Source organism: Tachypleus tridentatus, chromosome 1 (assembly GCF_004210375.1).
Source record: "Tachypleus tridentatus isolate NWPU-2018 chromosome 1, ASM421037v1, whole genome shotgun sequence".
Classification (NCBI taxonomy): domain Eukaryota; kingdom Metazoa; phylum Arthropoda; class Merostomata; order Xiphosura; family Limulidae; genus Tachypleus; species Tachypleus tridentatus.
The window spans coordinates 152,891,624-152,913,835 of NC_134825.1; the positions used below are offsets into that span (position 1 = coordinate 152,891,624).

A 22,212-nucleotide genomic window follows, 5' to 3' on the forward strand; every position below is an offset into this window, starting at 1 on the left:
CTAGTCGTCCCTAATTTAGCAGTGTAAAGTCTCAAATTACGAGTCGCGCGTCCTAACTCACCTGCCCATGCCGGGACTACACTCCCTTGATAACAGAATAGTTGGTCTATAAAATGAGTTGCCTTCAAATGTGATAGATGCGGTAAATTTAAGGTAAATTTAAAATGTTTAGAATTAGCTTCATATGTTTCTGGTTTGCTTTAGTGGATGGGAAGGCCCAGGTCATGAACCAATAGGTGTTTTATTATCTTTGAATTTCATGCTATATTATGCTATGACTTTTTTTTTAATACAAATGCTTATTTATCATTTTTACCATGAAGTGCTTTGAACGTTTTTACTTATCTATATTTAGTTTATATGCACCAGATGGCGAAGAAAAAGTGTGTTACATCTCAAGCGTGCAACTCGAGTTCAATTGGTGATATAAAGCGTGGTAATAAAAATTTGAAAGAGGAAAGTTGTATTAAGTATTATAAATAGAAAAGTTTTGGTAAGTTTCTTCACCTAGTCAATTTTTTTTGACGAAATAATAAATATTAGTTTAAAGTTAAATTATTTGCTTAAAATCTAAGTTTCCACTAATTGACGTGAATTTTGTAGTGTATGTAATTTAATAGTAAAACTAAAATTAGTAAAGTGCAAGCAAAGACATAACCTGTGTTATTATAGCTAAGTGAATATCTTTTACTATATACCGCCCCCCGGCTTTTCTATAAGAAAACACACACTTAGATACACCAGGCATGTATCTTAAGTTCTCTTTTGATATTTCCGTAATTCTGATAATTTAATTTTGATATTTTATATTTAACCTCTGTTATTTTAATCTAAAATCAAATTGATTTTAACTTCGATTTCAAAAGTTTTTCCACTCACAAATTTGTAGACTATGTAATTTATAAATTAATAAATTATTATATATTGTATGATTGGTCTTCTGAGGGTGTCATCAAAGTATAAGCATATAAATTATTTTAGATATTCTAATATCTATTGCATGTTTAATTAGGAAATGCCTATTATCAACCCCAGATTAAGGCATGAGCCTATGGGACTGAAGACTAGTGCCTTGCACTAATTAGGGAACTTCAAGCTATGACTCCAAGTGTATTGCATATAGCGGTTCTGTCTTAAGGAAGGCCTGTATAAGTTGAAAAGCCTAATGCCAATAAAACCCTAAATCTGGCTTTTTCTATTATACTATTCCTCATTATATTATGATATCACAAATACATCTGAATTGGCTAATTAATATGTGCTACTGGACACGAGTAAAGCTGGTTACCTGTGAGTGGGGATTACACTAGTTAGTGTTATATAAACTAATGTAATTGAATAATTCATAGATTTTAGGAATTTGATGAAATCTTGTTTTAAAAAATACATATATTTTTTGTAATCAATTTATCTTTAATTGTAGAATGAATTCTTTAGTCCAGTGTTTACTATGTTACATAAAAAGTATGTAACTTTACATCAATTTCTTTAATATATAATTCTTGCTGATTAGCATAAGTAACGTAATTAAAGGTGTCTGAAAGCTAAAAGTTTGTAATCGGCAATGGTGCTTTAAAGTTAGTATTAGAAAAAGTACAGGCTATATAAAAATTTTACAAGAAGTTGATATGACAAGAAAAAAAACTTTCTACAACCATGCTGAAATTTTGCAAAGTTAAAATCTTTCAAATGACAATAAATTCCAATATGTTGCTAACAACAGAACTTCAAAGTCAACAACTTCTCACACCCTCTCTTTGTCATTTTTCTTCAAAAATATAAATATTTTAAGCTCAGCACAATTTTTCAACAATTAATACTAGTTATAAAGACTTGAAAAATACCAATTGAACTGTTATAATGTTTTGCTAATCTTTTTTGAAATGAATCTGTCAGAAATAGGTTCCTTAGTTTATATTATTTTACTTGTAATTTACTTAACTTTTTTAATAAGAGAAAACTCATAAATGTTGAACATCAGTTCCCTTATACCTAACTTTACAGTATCACTTAGCACTATATGAAAAGAATGAACATGTGTTGTTTTTTTAACTTTTAAAGAGTAAAATGGAAGTTTTTAGTAGATGCTGTTTAATGTCTGGACATGAGTAGAACTGGTTATTTAATTGATTTCCTATGTACAGCAGTTATATTAATTAGTATCACATGCAACTAATAAAATAACTGATTATCACAAAAATAATCAACTGATCAAAGCTAGTGTTTCAAATTTTTACTGTTTTGAATTATTCTGAGAAGTAATAAATCAAAATATTGCTGTTTTGTGTTTTTGTAATCACAAAGCTACATAATGAATGAATTTTGAACTGCTGACTAGAAAGAAATCAATTGACTGGCAATACTTGCAGGTAGGTTTTATTATTTATTTTTTGCATGGACATACCATGGTTCAAGAAACACTGTACTAATTAAATGTAAATGGCTAAATGTAATTAGCCAATACCACTAATTGCCCAACTCTATACATGAGTAATGTACACAACTATAATTATTTATTCTATTATCATGAATGGTCAGGAGTTAGAGATTACCACTTTCATTAAACAAACCCATTTTAGCTTTAATTTGGTATTTTGGATCAATTTTAACAGATATAACTGTGCAAGAGAAATAGATAAATACAATTTCACTTATTGTAATACATTAATATGTGTGTGTGTATTTCTTTTTAATTAATATGATCCATATCTATTTGCCTGTGGGCTTAAGTAATGTAGAGATGAAAATATAGTTAGTTTTTTACTTTTCTTTATAACTTGGAAGAATTAAGAGAGACATGAATTGTGTTCATATTTGGACATTGTGTTTAATCAGCAATGAAATGACATGTAAACTTGAACAGTAGGAGTAATATATAAAACTTTGTGCAGACTTCTTCAAACAAAATTATGAATTCCAAAACATCTAACAAAACGGTGTTGAGATTTCAACATGTTCTACAAACCTACAATCATCAGAGTGACTTTTCTCTAAATTCTGTCCAATAATTCAATGTCCTTTCTTGAATAAAATAACCAAACAGAGCATTAATAATCCAAACAAGGTTTAACCAGCACCTTACAGACTAAAAGATAATGTTTTCAATTTGTGTTTAATATTTTCATGTACACAATATAAAATCCTGCTTTAATTATTAGCATTGATTGTTCAAAAGGTTTGATAACTTTTTAGCCAGAGCTGCACAGTCAGTGGGATTACTTATTGAATTATCCTAAGGTTCATTACTTAGTCTATTACATTCAACTTATTGATATTCTCACAAGGTAACTTTAAAAATGAAGTACAAATTAATAGATATTATTCTCATGAGTTGACTATTAAAAAAAACAACTCAAGCCACTACAAATCTGGTTTCAATACCCATGATGGACAGAGCATAGATTATTCACTGTGTAGCTCTATGCTTAATAGGCAGTAGCAGTTGTTCAATTACTTCGTTGAAATAATAAAAATAATATGAAACCCTGAATTTGATTAGTTGATTATTTTTATGTCATGATAAAAATCAGTTAAACTGAACAGAGTTGAATTAATCCAAATTAATATTGAAAAATCCTAATAAGAATATTTGTTACTTGATAGTTGAAATAATTGAATGCAGTAACAATCAGAAACACAAGTTGATTACTTTAATGACACTAATCAATCTCATTGATGGTTTTAAATAATTGAGTATATCAAGTTAATTGCCTTGTGTTATTCATAATAGTAAAGTCTAGTTTCTCATTTTCATGTTTTCCTGAAGCTTCCCTTAAAGAATGTAGAAATAACTAAACCAACACGTTTGAAGCTTTGTACTCTCAGTTACAGTTTGTATTTGAGGGAAATACTCCTGAAGAAGCCATTAAGTGAAACAATGAATGTCCAGTTTGTCAGATATTAAAGGTTGTGTTTGCCAATTGTCAATTGAAAAGCTTTTACTTGGTATAAATATATACTTCATTGTTGTTGGGTTTAAGATTCTTCTACAATAGGTGTCTATGATTTGTTGGTGATAATTGCAAAGATAAACAGACAGCATACTCTTTGTTTATTTTAAAAATTATATATATATATATATATTTTAACTAGTTAAACATATTTACAATAAATACACTATAGAAATCATAGGCATATCATAAACAAAATATGGTTCTTTTCTTGTTGTCAAAATTCCACATAGGCATATTCAATTACTTTAGAGTTTGAGTTAACTAGCTGAACTACTTTTTACTATTTCTATCACACTAGTATTATGTGTATAATTTACTTACAAATGTGGTGAGAGTTACTGCTCTTCCACCAATCATGTAGTCTTCTTTCTTCAAAATATTCTCTATTCTCTTTGTCAAAGTGCACTCAGGCTAATTCAATTACTTGGAGCCATGCCTTGATGGAATAAATTATACACATTTGCAATAAGACATCTATGGAAGCAAAATGCCAAAAGATCATAGAGAGTTTTAAGCAGAATGGTTACATCTCCTCCTCCTCATTACAATTTCCTTGAGGAAGACCACGACAGAAAGAAAGATCAGAAAGTCACCACCACTACCACCATGTACCTACTATACCTACAATGTTCTAGTAAAAAACTCAAATGCGTAGCCAAAAAATTCAACATAGAAGTCCAGTAGAAATCCTGCAATACCTTAAGGTCTATTCTAGTAAAAAAACAAACATATTCACCAAGTAATTTACAACTTGTGTTGCAGGATTATTAGTCAGACATAGTTCAAAATTCAATAAAATTATAAAATTAAGTAGAAGCAGATGTAATGTTATGAGCTTTAAGTTATTTTGAATAAACTACTGTAGTTTTATGGAATAACCTGTGATCATTTTGGAAAATACAAAATGGGTAATTTAAATTCATTTCATATTTTTATGTGATAGTTACAAGGTTGGTCAAATTGACCAATTCCATGTAGCATTACAGAAGAGAAAATAATGGGTGAAATATAATTTTACTGATAAAAGGTTTGATATTTATATAGGAAATTTTAGAGATTACCCAAAATAATTTATGGTTTTCAAAAGAAGAAAAGTATTTTTAATCGTAGCAGGATAATCAGTTTGCTTTCAGAGCAAACTACATTTTGATTCCATATATTAATAGACAAATCTGGAGTAAAAATATTTAATAAAAAGGTACAACTTTTTGGACACGAAAAAGATTTGTGATGTGTACTGAAAACTTGCCAAATTGTGTGAAGGTACACAAAGCATATCAAATGTTATAATGTGGAAACTGATGGTTACTTTGTGGTTACAAGGTCAGCCATATCATCCAACTACATATGGAAAGGATTAACTACATGTTAATTCAAAATATACATTAAATCACAAAATGAAACATTTTAAATGAGGTTTCTTTACATTAATTAATACAGTGGTTCTTAACCTTGTTGGAGGTACTGAACCCCAGAAGTTTCATACTTGCATTCACTGAACACTTCGTAATTGGAAAAATAAAATATGCTTTTCTCAAATTCAAAACGTAGATATTTGATTAGTGCACAAAATGAACCATGCATCAGTTGCACACAATATCACTGTGCTCAAAGAACAAAACCAACAAAACATGAATTTCACACAAAAACAACGTAACTCAATGAATATTTACTGCAAATCAATATGACTTTTGCTGTTGCCTTTCAGAGACAAGTTCAGAAATGCATGGCTTCACCTTGGCAAATGCCACTTTCATATTATTTTTGCAACAAAGTCTGTTCATAAGAGGGTATGCTATAATTTGGTGACACCAAAACATTGAGAGCATTGTTGTTCTGAAAAGTTGCTGTTGAAGCTGGCTCTGTTGAAGTTCAATGATTTCATTGAGGTATTCATCATTAACATCTGCTGTTGCAACACTAAATGTGAACAGCTGTCTCACCCATGCTGGATATGACTCTCTGGTGGGGAAGTATTCATCAAGAGACCTTGCGAGCTCATCTAAATGCATGGCAATTGGTTGCTTCAGTTCCCCGGGTACAGAAATGTCTCTGATTTCAGACACATCTTCGATGTTACTTACACAGTCGTCCAGCAGGGGAAAGTTTGCGAAGTTATCATTCTCTGTTCATCGTTTCCATAATAGTAGCTTTTTTTGAAAAGCCTTCAGGTTCTCTTCCACTTCAATGCATCTATTGATTGAGAGCATTGAAGATATCGGCCATGTACGCCAAAATGAACTCGGATTTTTCGAAGCAATCTGCATGACAGTGTTGGTGCTCTCGCAAAAACATGGCTAATACCACACACATGGCAAAAACACGATTCAGCACCTTTCCCCGGGATAACCACCAAACATCAGAAGGGTGCAGAAGTACCTTGAATTCAGAGCCCATTTCATTACACAGCTCTTTGAAGATGCAGTGCTTCAGGGCACTATTTCACACAAAGTTCACACATTCCACTACAATTTTCAATACTTCTGCCAGTTTTGAAGGCAAGGTTTTTATTGCCAACACATGCCTGTGCAGAACACGGTGCTCTACAATGATGTGTGGTGCATCAACTTTCACCAGCGCACCAAAACCAGAATTTCATCCCAGCATGACTGGACCTCTGTCCGAACAAACTGCAAAAACCATATCCAATGAAAGATTGTTGTGTCTGAAGAAGTTTCTTCACATCAGCTGCCTTAGTTGTTGTTGTTGTAAGAGGTTTACAAAATAAAAAATCTTCTATCTCATCGTTCTTTACATAGTGCATGAATACAACAAATTGGCTTGATTGGAAACGTTAGTGATCTCGTCAAGTTGAAGGCTGAATTTTGCTGGGCTTGAAATCCGATCTACAACTACTCAAGCAAAGATGTCATCACTCATGTCATCTGTTCTGCTGCTGATGGTGTCATTTGAAAGAGGAATTTAGGATAACTTATTTTCAGCAGCTTTTCCCAGCATGATTTTTGCAATCTTCAATGCAGCTGATTTTATGAGTGCTTCACCAATGTTGTGTGGTTTGCCCTGCTTTGTAATCAAGTACACAACTTCATACGATGCTGTGAGGATCGGTTTGTCGATGGGTACAAAGCCGAGAACAGGCAAAGTAGCCTTTTCATCAAACCTAGCTCTCTTTATCTTGAGTTCAGAAAGCATTGTGTTCTTGTATTTCCCATCTCCATGCAGCTTTAGAGAGTGTTCTCTTAGTTTTGCTGGGGCTAGACTAGAATTGCTCAACTTGGCATTGCAAATCATGCATTGGGGACGCTGACTCCCATCATGTTCCATAAATACACGTGAATCCATTATGTACGTATTCGTTCAACCACTTTCTGTTTTTGCTCAACATAGTTAGTATGAAGGGATTGAAAGATTAGGAAAAGAAAGTGCAAATGATGCTTGATTACTACAGTTACAAGTCGACTGCTAAGCCCAAAGTTCTCTGCAGCATAGATATTAAGGCCAAGTGATGTGACGTGATCAGCCGCAACCAATGATGGCAAAGTGGAGCATGATTTCATGAATCATATGAGTGGGGTGAATGGAACGGACACACACACACACACTGTGTGTGTGTGTGTCTTGACCTCCACGGAACCCCTGGGGTTTGATTGAACCCAGGTTAAGAACCACTGAATTAATACAAGCTTTTAGTAATTATTACAGGACATGCTGAGTGCAAATCAACATTTAATATGCCCTTTAAAAAGAAGATAAAATAATAGCATATAACAAAAACAGTACAGAATACATACATCTTAAGAGATCTTTCATTATCAATCTTTCTGGTGTGACTGCAATAAGTCTATGAACTTGGAATGCTAAATTCAGTGCTCAATTCCCTGATATAGACAAAGCAAAGAGCCTAATATAGCTTTTCTCTGTAAGCAAATCTAAGATAAAACAGAAATAAACATACATGGTAAAAGAAATTAATGCAAGATGTATAAATTGTTCTTGCAATATTTACAAAAGTTACACATACAACAACAACCATATGGAAAAAAGCATTTGAAAACCATGTACTGATCCCATAAGTAAAACCTTTTATATATGTACATACATACACAACATTTTGACATGGATAAACACCTATAGGAAAAGCCATCAGCAACCTCTGAAAGAATCTGCAGGTCAAAAGCCATCACCAGCAGGATATCTCTTTCCATTAAATTCTTTTTATTGATACTAGAGCCTGAATTTTTTTGGGCAGAATACTACTTTTGTTGCAGCTTAATAAGTCTAGGAGGCTCTGGCACAAGAAAATTAAAACCATTGGCTAATTGAAGAGTGAGATCTTCAAAATGGTTAAGAGTTTAATCCTAAATATTGAAAATACAGATATAAATTCTAAGGCTGGATAAATTCCAATTCCTCAAGAGGTCAGCTAGGTGTGCAAGTTGAAAAACAGAATTATAACTGCAAGCTACAACCATTACCATTCTTGAAAACTATTTTTAAAGATGGAGAAATCAACATGTTACCATTGTGAAACAGTCTTTCTACAGGGTTTACAATTATTCCTAGTCTAATTACAAGTTCTCAATTCACAGGTGTTTTTTTTTAGTTTAACAGCAAAGCTGCTTCTTATTGCTAAGTCATATGTAGTAGTGTTCAATATATCAACATCCAGTGTGCTTAATCTTTGACCCAGATCCATTCCTTTAATTACCACTGCTTATTACATAAATGGTGTCTGGTTCCAGTAGGAAAAGAATAGGGTCAAGACTGGTTTCATTTTCAAGCCTGCCATTTCTTAATCACTGGAACACATTCTTGAGGTTCATATACTTGAACCATGTAACCAAACATTTAGATGATGTTAACTTAGGTCAGGAACTTCTCCAGTTGCAGCATCATGCTAAGTTGTATTGAGTTCTCAAAAGTGGCAAGCATGTTACATTGGCTAAAAAACATTACACAAAACTTGTACAAGCCATCTGTTGTAACTGAAAGCACTCTTAGGTCTGCTCTTGTCATTCAATTTGACTTGTATCAGTTTCCAGATATCAGATCTAACATATTAAACCAATGGGTCACTTCCAGTGTATCCAGACATTCATCCATTAATGGAAAGACATCAACATGAGTTATGAGACTTACAAGTCTAAAATCAATTCAAAACATGGATTACCTTTCTTCTTCCTGACAACCACTACTGGAGACAACCAGATACTCGCTGAAAGCTGTAACCCAATCCTATTACATCAATGTGATCCAGGGGAGTCTGTGTGGTAGTTAATTAGATGCAGTCATCTGCACCTCCATGGTAATGTGTGATTTTCATTTGATCCAATTGGCCATATAGTCCTATAAATACATTAGCATATTCCATTTGAGCTGCTTTCAATGTGTTAATTCTAGATTGCCACTCTGCATTCTTCAGTTAACAAGCTCAATGTGTCAGTTATTGTGGATATTCATTGACAAAAAGAGTAGCCCAATAGTTGATAGCAGTGTGTGGTGATGACCAGCTGCCTACTCTTTAGTCTTACACTGCTAAGTTAGGAACAGCTAGCAGATAGCCTGCAGCTTTGCACAGAATTTAAAAAACAAGCCATTTGGTAACTTATGTGACAGTGTGTTTGTGTGATAATTAGAATTCTTAGTAATTCTTCCCATTACATATTGCCTTTGTGTGCTGAAAGAAGTTAAATTTTATTAGACTCCAAAATTCTTCCAGTCATTTTTTGTTATCTGTGTCTCAACTTTGAGAGTTATAGGCTAGTGATCTGAATATCTGATAAAAGCCTATTTGCTGTACTTTTGATCTGCAAGCCAATATGACTGTCAGTTTGACAGAGATTTGCAAAGAAGATGGAACAGAAGAATAAAAAATTTAGTTTAGTGATATTTTACTAGAATAAAAAAAAAATGTTTGAAAATGGCTTCCACAACAATTACAGTCTTGGTATTCCAAAAGAAATGTAAAATGCATTGGTATAGAACATTAAAATTTTAAGAGTACTAAACCAAACTTGATTAACCCTTTTGTGATAGATCAGGGGTCAAAGGCCATGTCATCATGTTTTATTGACTTGCATTCAAAATTGTACTACTATTTTATGAATTTATGTCAATTCATTTGGAATCACATTGTAGAATATAATTCAAACTTTAATATTATATACAAGTCAATTTTAAAATCTCAATTTAAAAGTAAATATTGAAAGCACAATTAATAGTTTTTATGAGTTGTGGCATGTTTAATTCAGCACTAGATATTTGTGATGTCAAAATACTAAGTCTTGTTTTGTACAAATTAGGAGCACAAATTACTAATAGTGGCAAGGTAGAATATAAAATAAGAACTTTGTATTTTTTTATGTTGTTCACTTATGGCTTATGTATTGAATCAACCACAGTGGCCCCATTCAACTTCATTTTTAGAAATGGCCCTTTATATACACTTACTACAATATATGATGTGAATAACCAACCAACAACTCTGAACGTCACCCAGTGGCTTTTCTCAGCCATTCTAATCTGTGAAAAGCCTACCACATTCTTTTGAACCAAGATTTCTAGAAGGTAGATTGTGTCATTTTTAGACCTAAATGGAACTTAGTTAATAAACTTAATAAATTATAGTGGAATTCTATGGTATCAGCATAGTTATTTGTGATATTTTGGTTATTCAACTTGCTATACAAAACCTTAAACTATTTTTTTTGTACACTCCATGTGCAAAGTTTTAAAAGATTTAGCAACCTATGTCTAACAACAACCAAGTTCACAGGTCATAGCTAGAAAACATACCCCTTGGTGTGGATTGCTGTTCATGGTGAGGAGACATCCCAGGGAAGGTTCTTTCAGTTTACCTCCTAAACCTCCACCCACATGTTACCTGTGCATGGCAACCCGTGAAGGAGAGGAGAGGATCCTGGTGGTTGAAGGGTTCAACCCTAACACACCACTTTGGCCTTGGGGTGGCCCCCCTTGGGTCAATCAGCTGGTCTATGAAATCAAAACACTGATTGCTTCCTACCATCCTGTATGTCTTTCCTTACAGGAATCATTTCTGAAACCTGCCAATACAGTCACTTTCGACAGTTTTCATTATACAGAAATGACAGGCTATGTGATGGATGAGTGCAAGTAGGGGTGGCACTGTTGAGTGATTAGCATGTGCCCACCCTCTCTTTGCTACTTGACACACCCTTGGAGGCTGTAGCCATCTGTGTTTCCTTGGGTCACACCATTATTGTTTGTTCTTTCTACCTGTTGCCTGGAGAGACATATGATAAGACATGGAGAGACATTGATGTTCTCATTGAACAGTTGCTGTCTCCCTTTATCATTTAAGGGAATTTTAATGGGCATCATTCCCTCTGGGGAAGTGCTGATATTGATAGGGTTTGCTCGGTAGAGTGTATGCTCTGTTATCACAACCATTCTCTTTTCAATACTGATTCTTCTACTTATTTCCATGCACCTAGTCAGTCCTTTACTGCTATTAATCTCTCAGTTTGCTCCCCTTCATTATTTTCTCATTTTTCATGGAGGATTGACAGTAATCCATGAGGCAGTGATCATTTTCCTATAATTTTGAGAGAGACTGGCCGTGGTCAATGTCACCCAACCTGTGTGCCCCTGTAGAAGCTGGGTCAAGCAAATGCCCTCATTTACTGCTCTCATAGAACTTGATCCTGCCATTGCCTGTAAGCCATAGATAACTGTGTGGCAGCAGTAACTGACATTATTATACAAGCAGCTGCTCAATAAATTCCTAAAACCTTGACATGTTTCCACTGTATCCTCGTCCATGGTGGAATTCTGCCTGCCACATGGCACAGAAGGCTCAAAAGGGACCTGGGATACTTTTTGTAGATATCCCACACTCTTGAACTGCATTGCTTTCCAGTGAGCCTGTGCACATGCTCGGTGGGTAAGATGTCAAAGCCAGAAAGAATCTTGAATTAAGTTCACAATCAGCATATCTTATACCACCAGTTCCAAAGTCATGTGGGACAAAATTTAAAAGGTCAGTGGACAATATAATTCTGTCCTTCTCTCAATCTTGCTCTCTGATGGCCAGAAAGTAGCTGATATCCAGAGCATCGCCGATACTCTAGGTGAAAGCTTTTGCTGGGTATCTAGCACTTCTGCTTCTTCTTCCACCTTCTTAGCTATCAAGACTCAGGCAGAGCAATCACCTCTTTCTTTTTGAGCTGATTGTCTCTATGATTATAATCATCCCTTTACACTGGTGGAACTCAAACTGGCCCTTCATCAGTCTAGCAGTACATTTGTTGGACCTGATGATATATGCTATGACATGCTGCACCATGTATCTCCTGCATTTCTTGCTATTCTTCTGATTGTTTTTAACCTAGCAGGTGAATGTTCTTCCTGATGCCTGGTGCCAGACTATTGTCCTACCTTTCTCTAAGCCTGGGAAGGATCCCAAGATTCCTTAAAACTACCATCCAATTGCTTTGATGAGCTGTCTTTGTAAGACCTCAGAGAAGATGGTTAATGCTCATCTGGTTTGGTTCCTCATATAAAACAACCTCCTTTTGCCCACCCAGTGTGGGTTCGGATGAGAGCACTCCACCATGGACCACCGGATTCAACTTGAAACATCAATCAGAGAAGCCTTTCTCAAACAACAACAACTTGTATCAATATTCTTTGATGTTGAGAAGGCTTATGATACAACAGAGGTGTGGCATTTTACAAGACCTCCATATATATGGGTTCCGTGGCCATTTGCCCATTTTTATTAAAAATTATTTCATGAGCAGGAGATTCCATGTTCGTGGGAGTTCAACACTTTCCTGTTCTTTTCTACAGGAACTTGGAGTCCTTCAAAGCTGTGTTCTGTGTGTCACACTTTTCAGAATAAAAATTAATGCCATCACTGAACAACTCCTTCTCACTGTTACAAACGAGCTCTATGTCGACGACTTTTGCATCTCGTGTCACTCGTGGAACATGAGTTATATTGAGTGGAGGCTACAGAATGCCCTCAATTGTTTACTGAAGTGGACCACAGCAAATGGCTTTACCTTCTCTCTCTCTAAAACTGTTTGTATGCACTATTGCAGTCAATGGGGTATTCGCCCTGATCCTGAACTCCGTATTGGTGAAGTTGTGCTGCCTGTGGTCTATGAGACTAAGTTCCTGGGGATTATGTTTGACTGTAAGCTAACCTTTATACCACACATTAAGCAGCTACGGGACATGTGTACAAGAGCACTCAACATCCTCCATGTCTTCTCTTCCACTATTTGGGGAGCAGATCGATGTTCTATGCTAAAGATATCTCATGCTCTTATTCGATCAAAACTCGACTATGGATCACTGGTCTATGGCTCTGCCAGATCATCGGCCTGAAAGATGCTAGACCCTATTCATCACCAAAGACTTTGGCTCTGCACTAGGGCTTTCCGCACGTTCCCAGTTCAGAGTACGTTGAGTCTCATGAATCTTCTTTTCACCTCTGCCGTTTGCAACTGTCTTTACTATATGCTTCGAAACTTTGTTCCTTATCAAAGCATCCCACCTGGGGTTGTGTTTTCCTTCCTCAGTGGGCCATACTTTTTCAGAACAAGGCGGTCTGCCATTGCTCCTTTCGGCCTTCGTATCCGGATGCAGTTGGATGAATTGGGTCTGTCCTTGGATAGCATTGCTGTGTCCACTGGTCAGACCATTCCACCATGTCTTCTTACAGTCCCCAATTGTGATCTGCATTTAAGTCATCTGAGAAAAGTAGACACTCCTGATTGAAAATACTGTCTGCTATTTGCTGAACATCTTTCGAACCATCCTTCCATTCCTATTTATACAGATGGTTCGAAATCAGATTACTGTGTGGACTCTGCCATAGTTCATTGTGGTTTAGTGGTTGCATGCAGAATCCCCTCTACAGCTTCTGTGTTCACTTTTATCTGGAACTGATGAACTAGTGTGTAGTTTTTGTAACACTCAGATCACAGTGAGCCACATTTTACTTTCTTGCCATTGTTTTGACTCTCAATGACGGCACCATTTTAAACATGTTTTGTCCCAAGGTTTGTCCATAATGTTAGACAGTGTTATTGGTGATAGTGACACTGTCCACCTTAGTAATGTTTTTAGTTTTTTAAAGGCCATTAATCTTTTTAATGCCATTTAAGTTTTTTAATTTATACATTACACATTCTTAATGTGGCTCCCTTTTAAAAATCACAGTTCATCTTGTTCTATTTGAAATTAGAAACTGGCCATAACATTAAATAACTCAAAAGCAGGACTAGAAAGGCCAACTTCAGGTGACTAATGCTGCTGTTTGAACTACCCATTAGTCATGCTAGGGAGTTATTAAAATTTTGCTACAAGTCTTTTAAAATGTTTATTACTTTACTTTTAGAAAATGGCCATGACGTCAATTAACTCGGAACTGGGACTGGAAAGGCCAACTTCAAGTGACTAATGGTTTTTGTACTTACCTGTTAGTCTTTCTGGCAAGTTATGATAATTACAGTTACACTGCAGAAAGTCCTTTACAACTTGAATTACTGCAGTATTTTTCTTAACATTGTAGACTGGATATAAACGTTGGTTTTATGCTTTTTTTAACTTTGTTTTGTTTTGCCTTAATTTCCTTTTATAAATTTTACTAAATTTACTTAACTTTTTACCAAATGTTTGGCACAGATAGCCTAGCTGCTTTATGCTGTAAAACACTAAATCAACCAACCAACCTAGAAAATATAATTGTTTGCTCTAATTCTTTATTTATTGTTCTTTATTTTAAGCAAAATAAGTTTCTTAACTTATTTCTAAATAGTAATAATCTGTTTCCATACATAATGTATGATAATTTAAATATTACTGTATAATACAAAATACTAGTCCACTGGAACACAGTGAAGATCAGGTCAGTTTTATGTTCTTGAGTATATTAAAATGAGTGCATGTGCACCATATCAGTGCAAGTTATGTAATGTTAGCTCAGCACAACTGAAAGGCTGATTATAATAAAAAATAATAAATATATAATGTTATGAGAACTAAGTTACTTAGAATAAACATTTGTATTTTCATGTCCATATTATGTAGTCATTCTAACATGAACAAAAATCATGATTTATATTTAATAAGGCTGGTCAATTGATAGACCCCACAGAGAGTGTAGAAAATAAAAAATATAAAGTCTCACTGGAAAGGTTTGAACTGTATCTAGAAAGTTTCTGAACTCACGTGAATAATATTTGAGATTTCGTAGATAAAAAAAAAAATTTTAATCATAACCTGAAATCACACTTGGAATAATAACTAAACAGGCTTGTTATTTTCACAAACAATTTTTTAGTAGATATATTTTATTTAAATATATGATTTTTCTGTGTACGAAAACTTGTAATCTTTACTAAAAGTCTGCTAAATTTTGTGAAGGTGCACATACTGTTTCAAAAATTACAGTATAAATACTTAATGTGCAAATGTGTAAAAGAACTTGTGTATGTTATACTAAGCTCATTGCAAAAGGGTTAACAGTGAAACAAAGGTTGGCTTGCTTATAATTTTATCTTGGTACAAAAGTTATTATTTAGTGATAGTATACACAGTAACATTTACAGTTTGATAAAAGAAAAAAATTAATGGAAAACTTTACAAGAATGTAGGAAGATATAGAAACAAAAGTCTGTAACTGAAGTCTACAGTAAAGGTAATCATTTTAAAACGTTTCTTAACACTCCTACGAAAAGTGGGGCCCAATAGGCCCCAGAGCAACTTGAAAGGTTATTAATATTAGGCTAATAATTTTGTATTTAAATGAAATTGCCATTTAAATTTCATTAAATTTATGAAATTTACATAAATTTTGTTTTGTACCAAACAAAAAATTTGGGTACTTTTCGTAGGAGTGTTAAAAACATCTCACAAAGAAATGTTTTCATATTTACAAAGCTGAAAACTACAAATATTATGTATAAAATCTTATTCCACAGAAGATACATAAACTTTGGGAAATTTGTCATATTCCAAAGAATTTCATTCAGAACGTTTTTTTTTGGAATGCAATAAAGCAAACTATATTATAAGCATTTAAAGGTTAAAGGCTGTATGTCATAATTTTTGTCTTTTGCATATAATTTATACTTTCAGTTATTTGTGACTTTTTATACTTGAAGTTTGTTTTCAATTCTATTCGTAATATGTTCTGGCATGGCCAGGTGGATAAGGTACTTGACTCATAATCTGAGGGTCGTGGGTTTGAATCCCCATCGCACCAGACGTGCTTGCCCTTTCAACCATGGGGAAGTTATGTGATGGTCAATCCCATTATTCATTGATAAAAGAAGAGCTCAAGAGTTGGCAGTGGGTGGTGATGACTAGCTGCCTTCTCTCTAATCTTACACTGCTATATTAGGGACACCTAGCACAGTTAGCCCTCATGTAGCTTTGCACAAAATTCAGAATCAAACAAACAAAAACTATTCATGATATATGTATAATCTTGAACACCTTGTAGGGCATAAACACATGCCATTTTTTTTGTCTTTGGTTGATTGATATTTTGATATAAAAGATCTGTATTCCTGTTATTTGTTGGAGAATTAATTGGCTAAATCTTTTTTATTACATGATGCTGAAAAATTTCTTCAAATAGTGTTTGAATTTTATAATACATATATATATATTCTTCAAATGGAAAATCTTATTGTGAAAGATTATTCTAGATATGTCTTACTGTAATTTTTAAAAATTTAGTTTTATAGGAACACTTGAGCACCAGTGACAATAATATTGTATGTTTTTAATGAAACCATTTGAAAAATAAACAAGAATAGTGGCACTTATTTTTGTAAACTATCAAATACTGTACAAAAGAACATTAAAACAATTTGAGATGTGTTTTTAGATCAGTAAAAGTAGCCAAGGAGGTATTATTTCTACCATATAATGTTTATGTTCTAATAAAAAAATACCAGAAATATTTTCCAAACTTGATACACAGAGGAATTAAGGTTGTAATAAATAAAAATATAAAGTTATAAAAGTGATACGCTTCTACAATGGAGGATGGTAATATATACACATAAATAAGAGAAGTAAAAATGCACTCATTAATTAAGACTAAGAAATTATGAAAAATGTTTGTCTTAGAACATCTTATTTAGTATGGTTTTCTTTAAAAAATATCAATTACATAAAGACAACAATTAAAGGACCATTTGGCCTTTCAAGTTGTTACTTTCATATTTATCCTTCACCTATAAGGGAATCATCAGTTCCTATCTTAAACTTCTGTAAAGTGTTTTCCTCTGCTAGTGCCACCATCATGTCATTCAGTGAATCACACTCTTAGAAAAAGTAATACTGCCTCAAAGAAAACTTAGCCTGTCTTTTTTCAGATTTTAAACTTGGTATCCTTTCTTTCTAGTGTGTGCTCAATGTAGTGCAAAAAAGTCACTGGAAACAATCTTCAATAAGATCATCTCTTCCCTTTTTTTGAAAGCATAAGAGAACCAAATCTAAGCCTCTCTCCTTAAAATATCCATTCAGTTCTTGGAAATATCATAGTAATTTTTCCTCTAAACCATTTAACCCTTTTGTAGAAAATCAACATTGTTTCTTAGGTGATAAAACATTACTCATTATTTAAAGTGAAGTCCAACTAGTAATTTCTTCAGAGACAAATAATAAAGTATTTTTTCAATGTAAAATGATGTCAAAATGGCAGTCCTAAAAAAAAATGTAAACAAGAATATAGGGATGATACAGGTATACATTGGTCATCTCTACATGACTTTCAGTATTAAAATTTAATGTTACTCTGTAATATGCACAAATATACAATGGTTACAATGTTGGTTTACTTGGCTGATCTTGTAGTAAGATTATATAATAGTCTATAATAATCCAGACATATTTTCACTTTGTTTTTATTTATTTATTTTGTGTACCATAACCTGAAAAGATACTGTACTAATTGATTAGCAAATCATCCAGCTCCAGTTATAATGCTGTGTAAAATAAATAAAAATCAAAGTGTGAGTTCCTCAAGAAAATACAGTTTGTGCATGATGCTGAATGATTCAACATAAAACTAAACAAAAATTAAATGATAAAATAGTAAGGTTGAAAAAAAAAAATATGAAGGGTGTTATAAATATAAGTGTGTGTGTGTGTGAAATTCAGTCGCATATTGAGCTAACTAGCTTACTAATACAACTTTGGGTACTTTTTCTTTCTTCTTTGCATACTTCTGTATATGTAGGGATATAGATCTATTGAACTTTAATGTTTTGACATCACTGTTCCAAAAATTTTGTTCATATTTTTAACAATAACAAATATTAAATAAGAACTAGCACAGTCACAATTTTATGTTTAACTGCATATAAGAAATATATAATTTAAAAATATAAACATAGTCATTTGGTACTATTTATATAAATATAAATTTGTATGAAACATCAGTTTGTGCATACAACAACATGCACAAACTTTTAAATGTATCATTTTGTTAACACTGGATGTTACTTCTACAAAAAATAATCAAATTGCACATTTCTTTTGGACTTATTGTCAATAACTTCTTAGTGAAAGTAAGTATACAATGTGTTAACTATCCACTATATCCAATGTCAACAAGGCCTTTTGCCCAATACCAGCACTTTTAAGGCCAGCTGGAATATGGCTAACATAGTAGTTGAGATACTATTTATATGAACAAATGTGTTTTACAATAACTTTCACAATGTGCAATAACTTAAGTTTTAATAAATAACAAATTTCTTTTAGTACAGAATAAATAGCATGGTTTAACTTTGAACATTTGTGAAAAGTAATTTATTACATTTTCTCATAATAATTTATGGGTACTAAAGTTGTGAAACTTAATTTTACTTCTAATAAAGTATAGTATTTGCCACAAATTACTTTCTCACTTATTTTTAAACTGTTAAAAGTCAAATAATGTACATCTTATTGCTGTGATGTGTTCTGTCATTTTCATCATTTGTTAGGTTCTGTCAGATTACATAATTAAAATAATGCAAAAGTTAGTGCATGTAACAACAGCAAATTAAATTATTTATTCTTCTTTCTACGTTTAAGTTCACTTAAGTTGTGAGCCTAATTCCACAAACAGCTCAACATAATTCTCAGTTATATATATGCTTAACCTCAGATACAGCATTTCAGTATAAACTACAAACTGTACACTTAACCTAATAACTAATTTTGTCAGCTAATCACATGTAACTGAAGGATGGATCAAATGTAATATCTGTTACTGGATACTGATTCATTATCACTTCATTGTCTGCTTATTTATATGTATATTCTTGTTTCTTGATACCTTGCAAAGTCTCTTGATCATTACATCATCAGTATGACAAGCAGTTCCCTTTAGCAAACAAACAAGTTATAGCATTGAAAATATAACTTGCAACATTAACTTTTATTAGGTCTTTAAAAGCACAAAATGTAAAGCTAATCTCTCAAAAATTTTGCATTTGTCTCTCTTGTAGTTCATCTCAACAGTAGTCCAAAATTCAATTGCTGTTCTTTTCACCCAATGACTTAAAATGTATTTGATAAATTATAAAAAATTTTGTATGAAGAACATGAAGATCCTTTACAATTTGGTTATTGAAATCCATCTTAATTTCTTTTAATGGCCATTTCCTTCTTCATGATGTATTCCTCTTCCAAGAAATATTTATTTATAAGGCTTATTTATTGATTACATATATTATGCAGTTAGATACTAAATAGCAAGAGGCATACATTGTGATGATTACTAACGTAAATGTAATTAATTGAAAATAATGCTTATGTTGTTTCTCTGAATTATAATGGAAATTTGAGAATGATGCCAGAGGATTGATTTATCTTGAATATTTTGGTTTAAAGTTCTGTTTTACAAAATTTAACATAGATATTATTAACCCACATACATTTATAATTTACTTGCAATATTTTAAGTTGTACAGCCAGGCCTTGAGAGGGCTTGTTTTATCTAAAGATTTTTTGAACATGGAAAAGTTGCTATAATAACTTACATTTTAAACAGGAATCGTGTTCTAGAAGCTATGGATAAGTAACAGCAAAATGTAGACAATTATGAAGTAATTTTTGGAAATTTTTATACATAAATGGATAGGTGATGGGGATACAGTGCAGTAAGTTATTCAGATAAATGATTTCTTATCAAGTGTATTGATTAGGTAAAATTTAAAAAAATAGTTTTTGTGGGAATACATTAGGCCTCTAAGTGACATATTCTCTTTTCAATCTTACCATTGGTGAAAAAGAAACCATTAACTCCCAGATATATATACTGTATCTTAATTTATTTTCATTTTGTATTTATTGTTGGTTGGTAATTTAATTTGTTTAAAAATGTGCTTTAACTGTTGATATAACAGATCAACTAACAGCTAACTTCTACTACTTTTTTTTTTGTAGATTGTGTGAATAAAAGGATGTCTTAAACTGAAAACTGATGACCAGACATAAAGAAAAAATTTGTGATTATTACTTCCCAGACTTATCAACTGCATCTAAAGTATTACAAAAGTATGAGGCACGTAGTATGTGGCTGTTACTCATCTTTAGAAGTTGATGAACTATGCTACAGTTTTTAACAAGGATTTAAATTTTTGATTTGTCTGTGTCAATGATCAATAATTCTACATTGAGGATATTACTGCAAGATCAGTATTCTAGAAATATATACAATATCACAATGTGGACCTTTTATAATGTATTACAGTTATTGGCATAATATTACAAAACTGAAGGTTGGATGGTTCTACTTACAGCAGCTGATTTAGAATATTTGGAAATATATGTTATATTTAAGAATACCTGAAAAATGGTATTTACATGTACTCAAAATAAAAATGTTTTTCTGTTACATTATAGATTACATAAAAATATGTAAAAAGACTTGTGAAATTATCAAGTTTTCAAGAAAGTTGTATAATGTGTACATATTAAATTTACTAAAATTTAAATTTTAATAAATTGTGTTCTTTCATATAAAAAAACATTAATTAGGATGAAGTTTACTAATTTGAGCCTTTTCACCTCACGTAAACTTTTTAGAGGAAAGCTTGCTAGATCAGTTCTTTCAGTATTGACTATTATTGTTGCCACACAAGTTTTGTGGCAATTTTATCTTTTCTCAGTGGAATGGCACTTCTTTAAGAACCACTATCTTGCATATCAATTCATCAACCATGAAAAAAACAATTCTCAGGCCTGTCCTATACCATTACCCAATCCTTTTGATGCAGCAGTTATGTCTTATGTTAAAAACTTGAACCCTTTTTATTGTAGACAAGTCCAACCATACTTAACATATGTAACCTCTAATGGAACATTGGTGATTAACAGTACTGCAGTTAAAGTAAGTAGACTTGACCCCAGCCAACTAGAATGTTCTTTTCAAACCTTCCAAAGAAAAGAGAAGGATGATGACAAGCTTTCCTATGATAATGAACAACTACTCTACTCACAAATAGATCTTCCAGAAGGAAAGGAGTTTGTTAATGTGACATGTATCTATGAAAGAAACATAATATACAGAGGTTACCATACACACATTATCAGAAAGACTCCTGCAAAATGTACCAAAGGAAAACATTTAAAGCCAAGTGTATTTATATTTGTCATCGAGTCTTTATCAAGACTGAATGCTGTAAGACATATGCCGAAAACGTATTCTTACATAACAAAAATCCTTCAATCACAGGTATGTATTTGAAAGCATTTTAGTTTGCTAGCAATCCATATTCTAGTACATATTATTATGTTTGTTTTATGTGTGTAATATATATGTATTTGTGTGTTTGAAGTCTTAATCATTGTGGTGTAGAAGCATATTAAAGATAAAATATGAGGAAAATGTTAAATGAACGTAAATGTTACTTTCAAGATTTCTGATTATTTGTATGAGACACTCAACTGAAAGTATGTGTATTTTTAATTTAGACTATTTCATTTTTATTTTTTGTTAATTCTTATGGAGTAAGATGTTGAGATGTGAAGCAGTCTGTTATTTGTAGTAACAGTTTGTGAAGAACTTCCAGTCATTTGGTACAGTTCCAGAAATTATCAGACTTTGGGTATCACAGACTCACAAACATTTTACTCTTATAAATATTGTAGCTGTTTGTCTCTATTGAAGCCTCATGTGCCTCCACAACCCCCCCCCCCCAAAAAAAAAAAAGTCATCAACTCTGTTTTCTCCATTCCACATTTTCTTTCCTCCACTTTGGGTTTTCATGGATAATCAGTGTCTGTCAGAAGTTGT

General features: G+C 32.7%; 1 protein-coding gene across 2 annotated transcripts in view; it reads left to right on the forward strand.

The window, feature by feature from the left end:
• Positions 1-377: 377 nt before the first annotated feature.
• LOC143227493 (uncharacterized) overlaps positions 378-22,212 on the forward strand; it is a 52,752-nt gene continuing 30,917 nt past the window's right edge. The window contains exons 1-3 of one of the 2 annotated variants that reach the window (XM_076458944.1): positions 410-493; positions 2,305-2,369; positions 20,361-21,651. In XM_076458944.1, the coding sequence (XP_076315059.1) occupies positions 20,956-21,651 (696 nt within the window). In that variant the 5' untranslated portion in view covers positions 410-493; positions 2,305-2,369; positions 20,361-20,955. Of the gene's footprint in view, positions 494-2,304; positions 2,370-20,360; positions 21,652-22,212 lie in introns of both variants that reach the window. The other variant, XM_076458937.1, reaches the window with a different exon arrangement.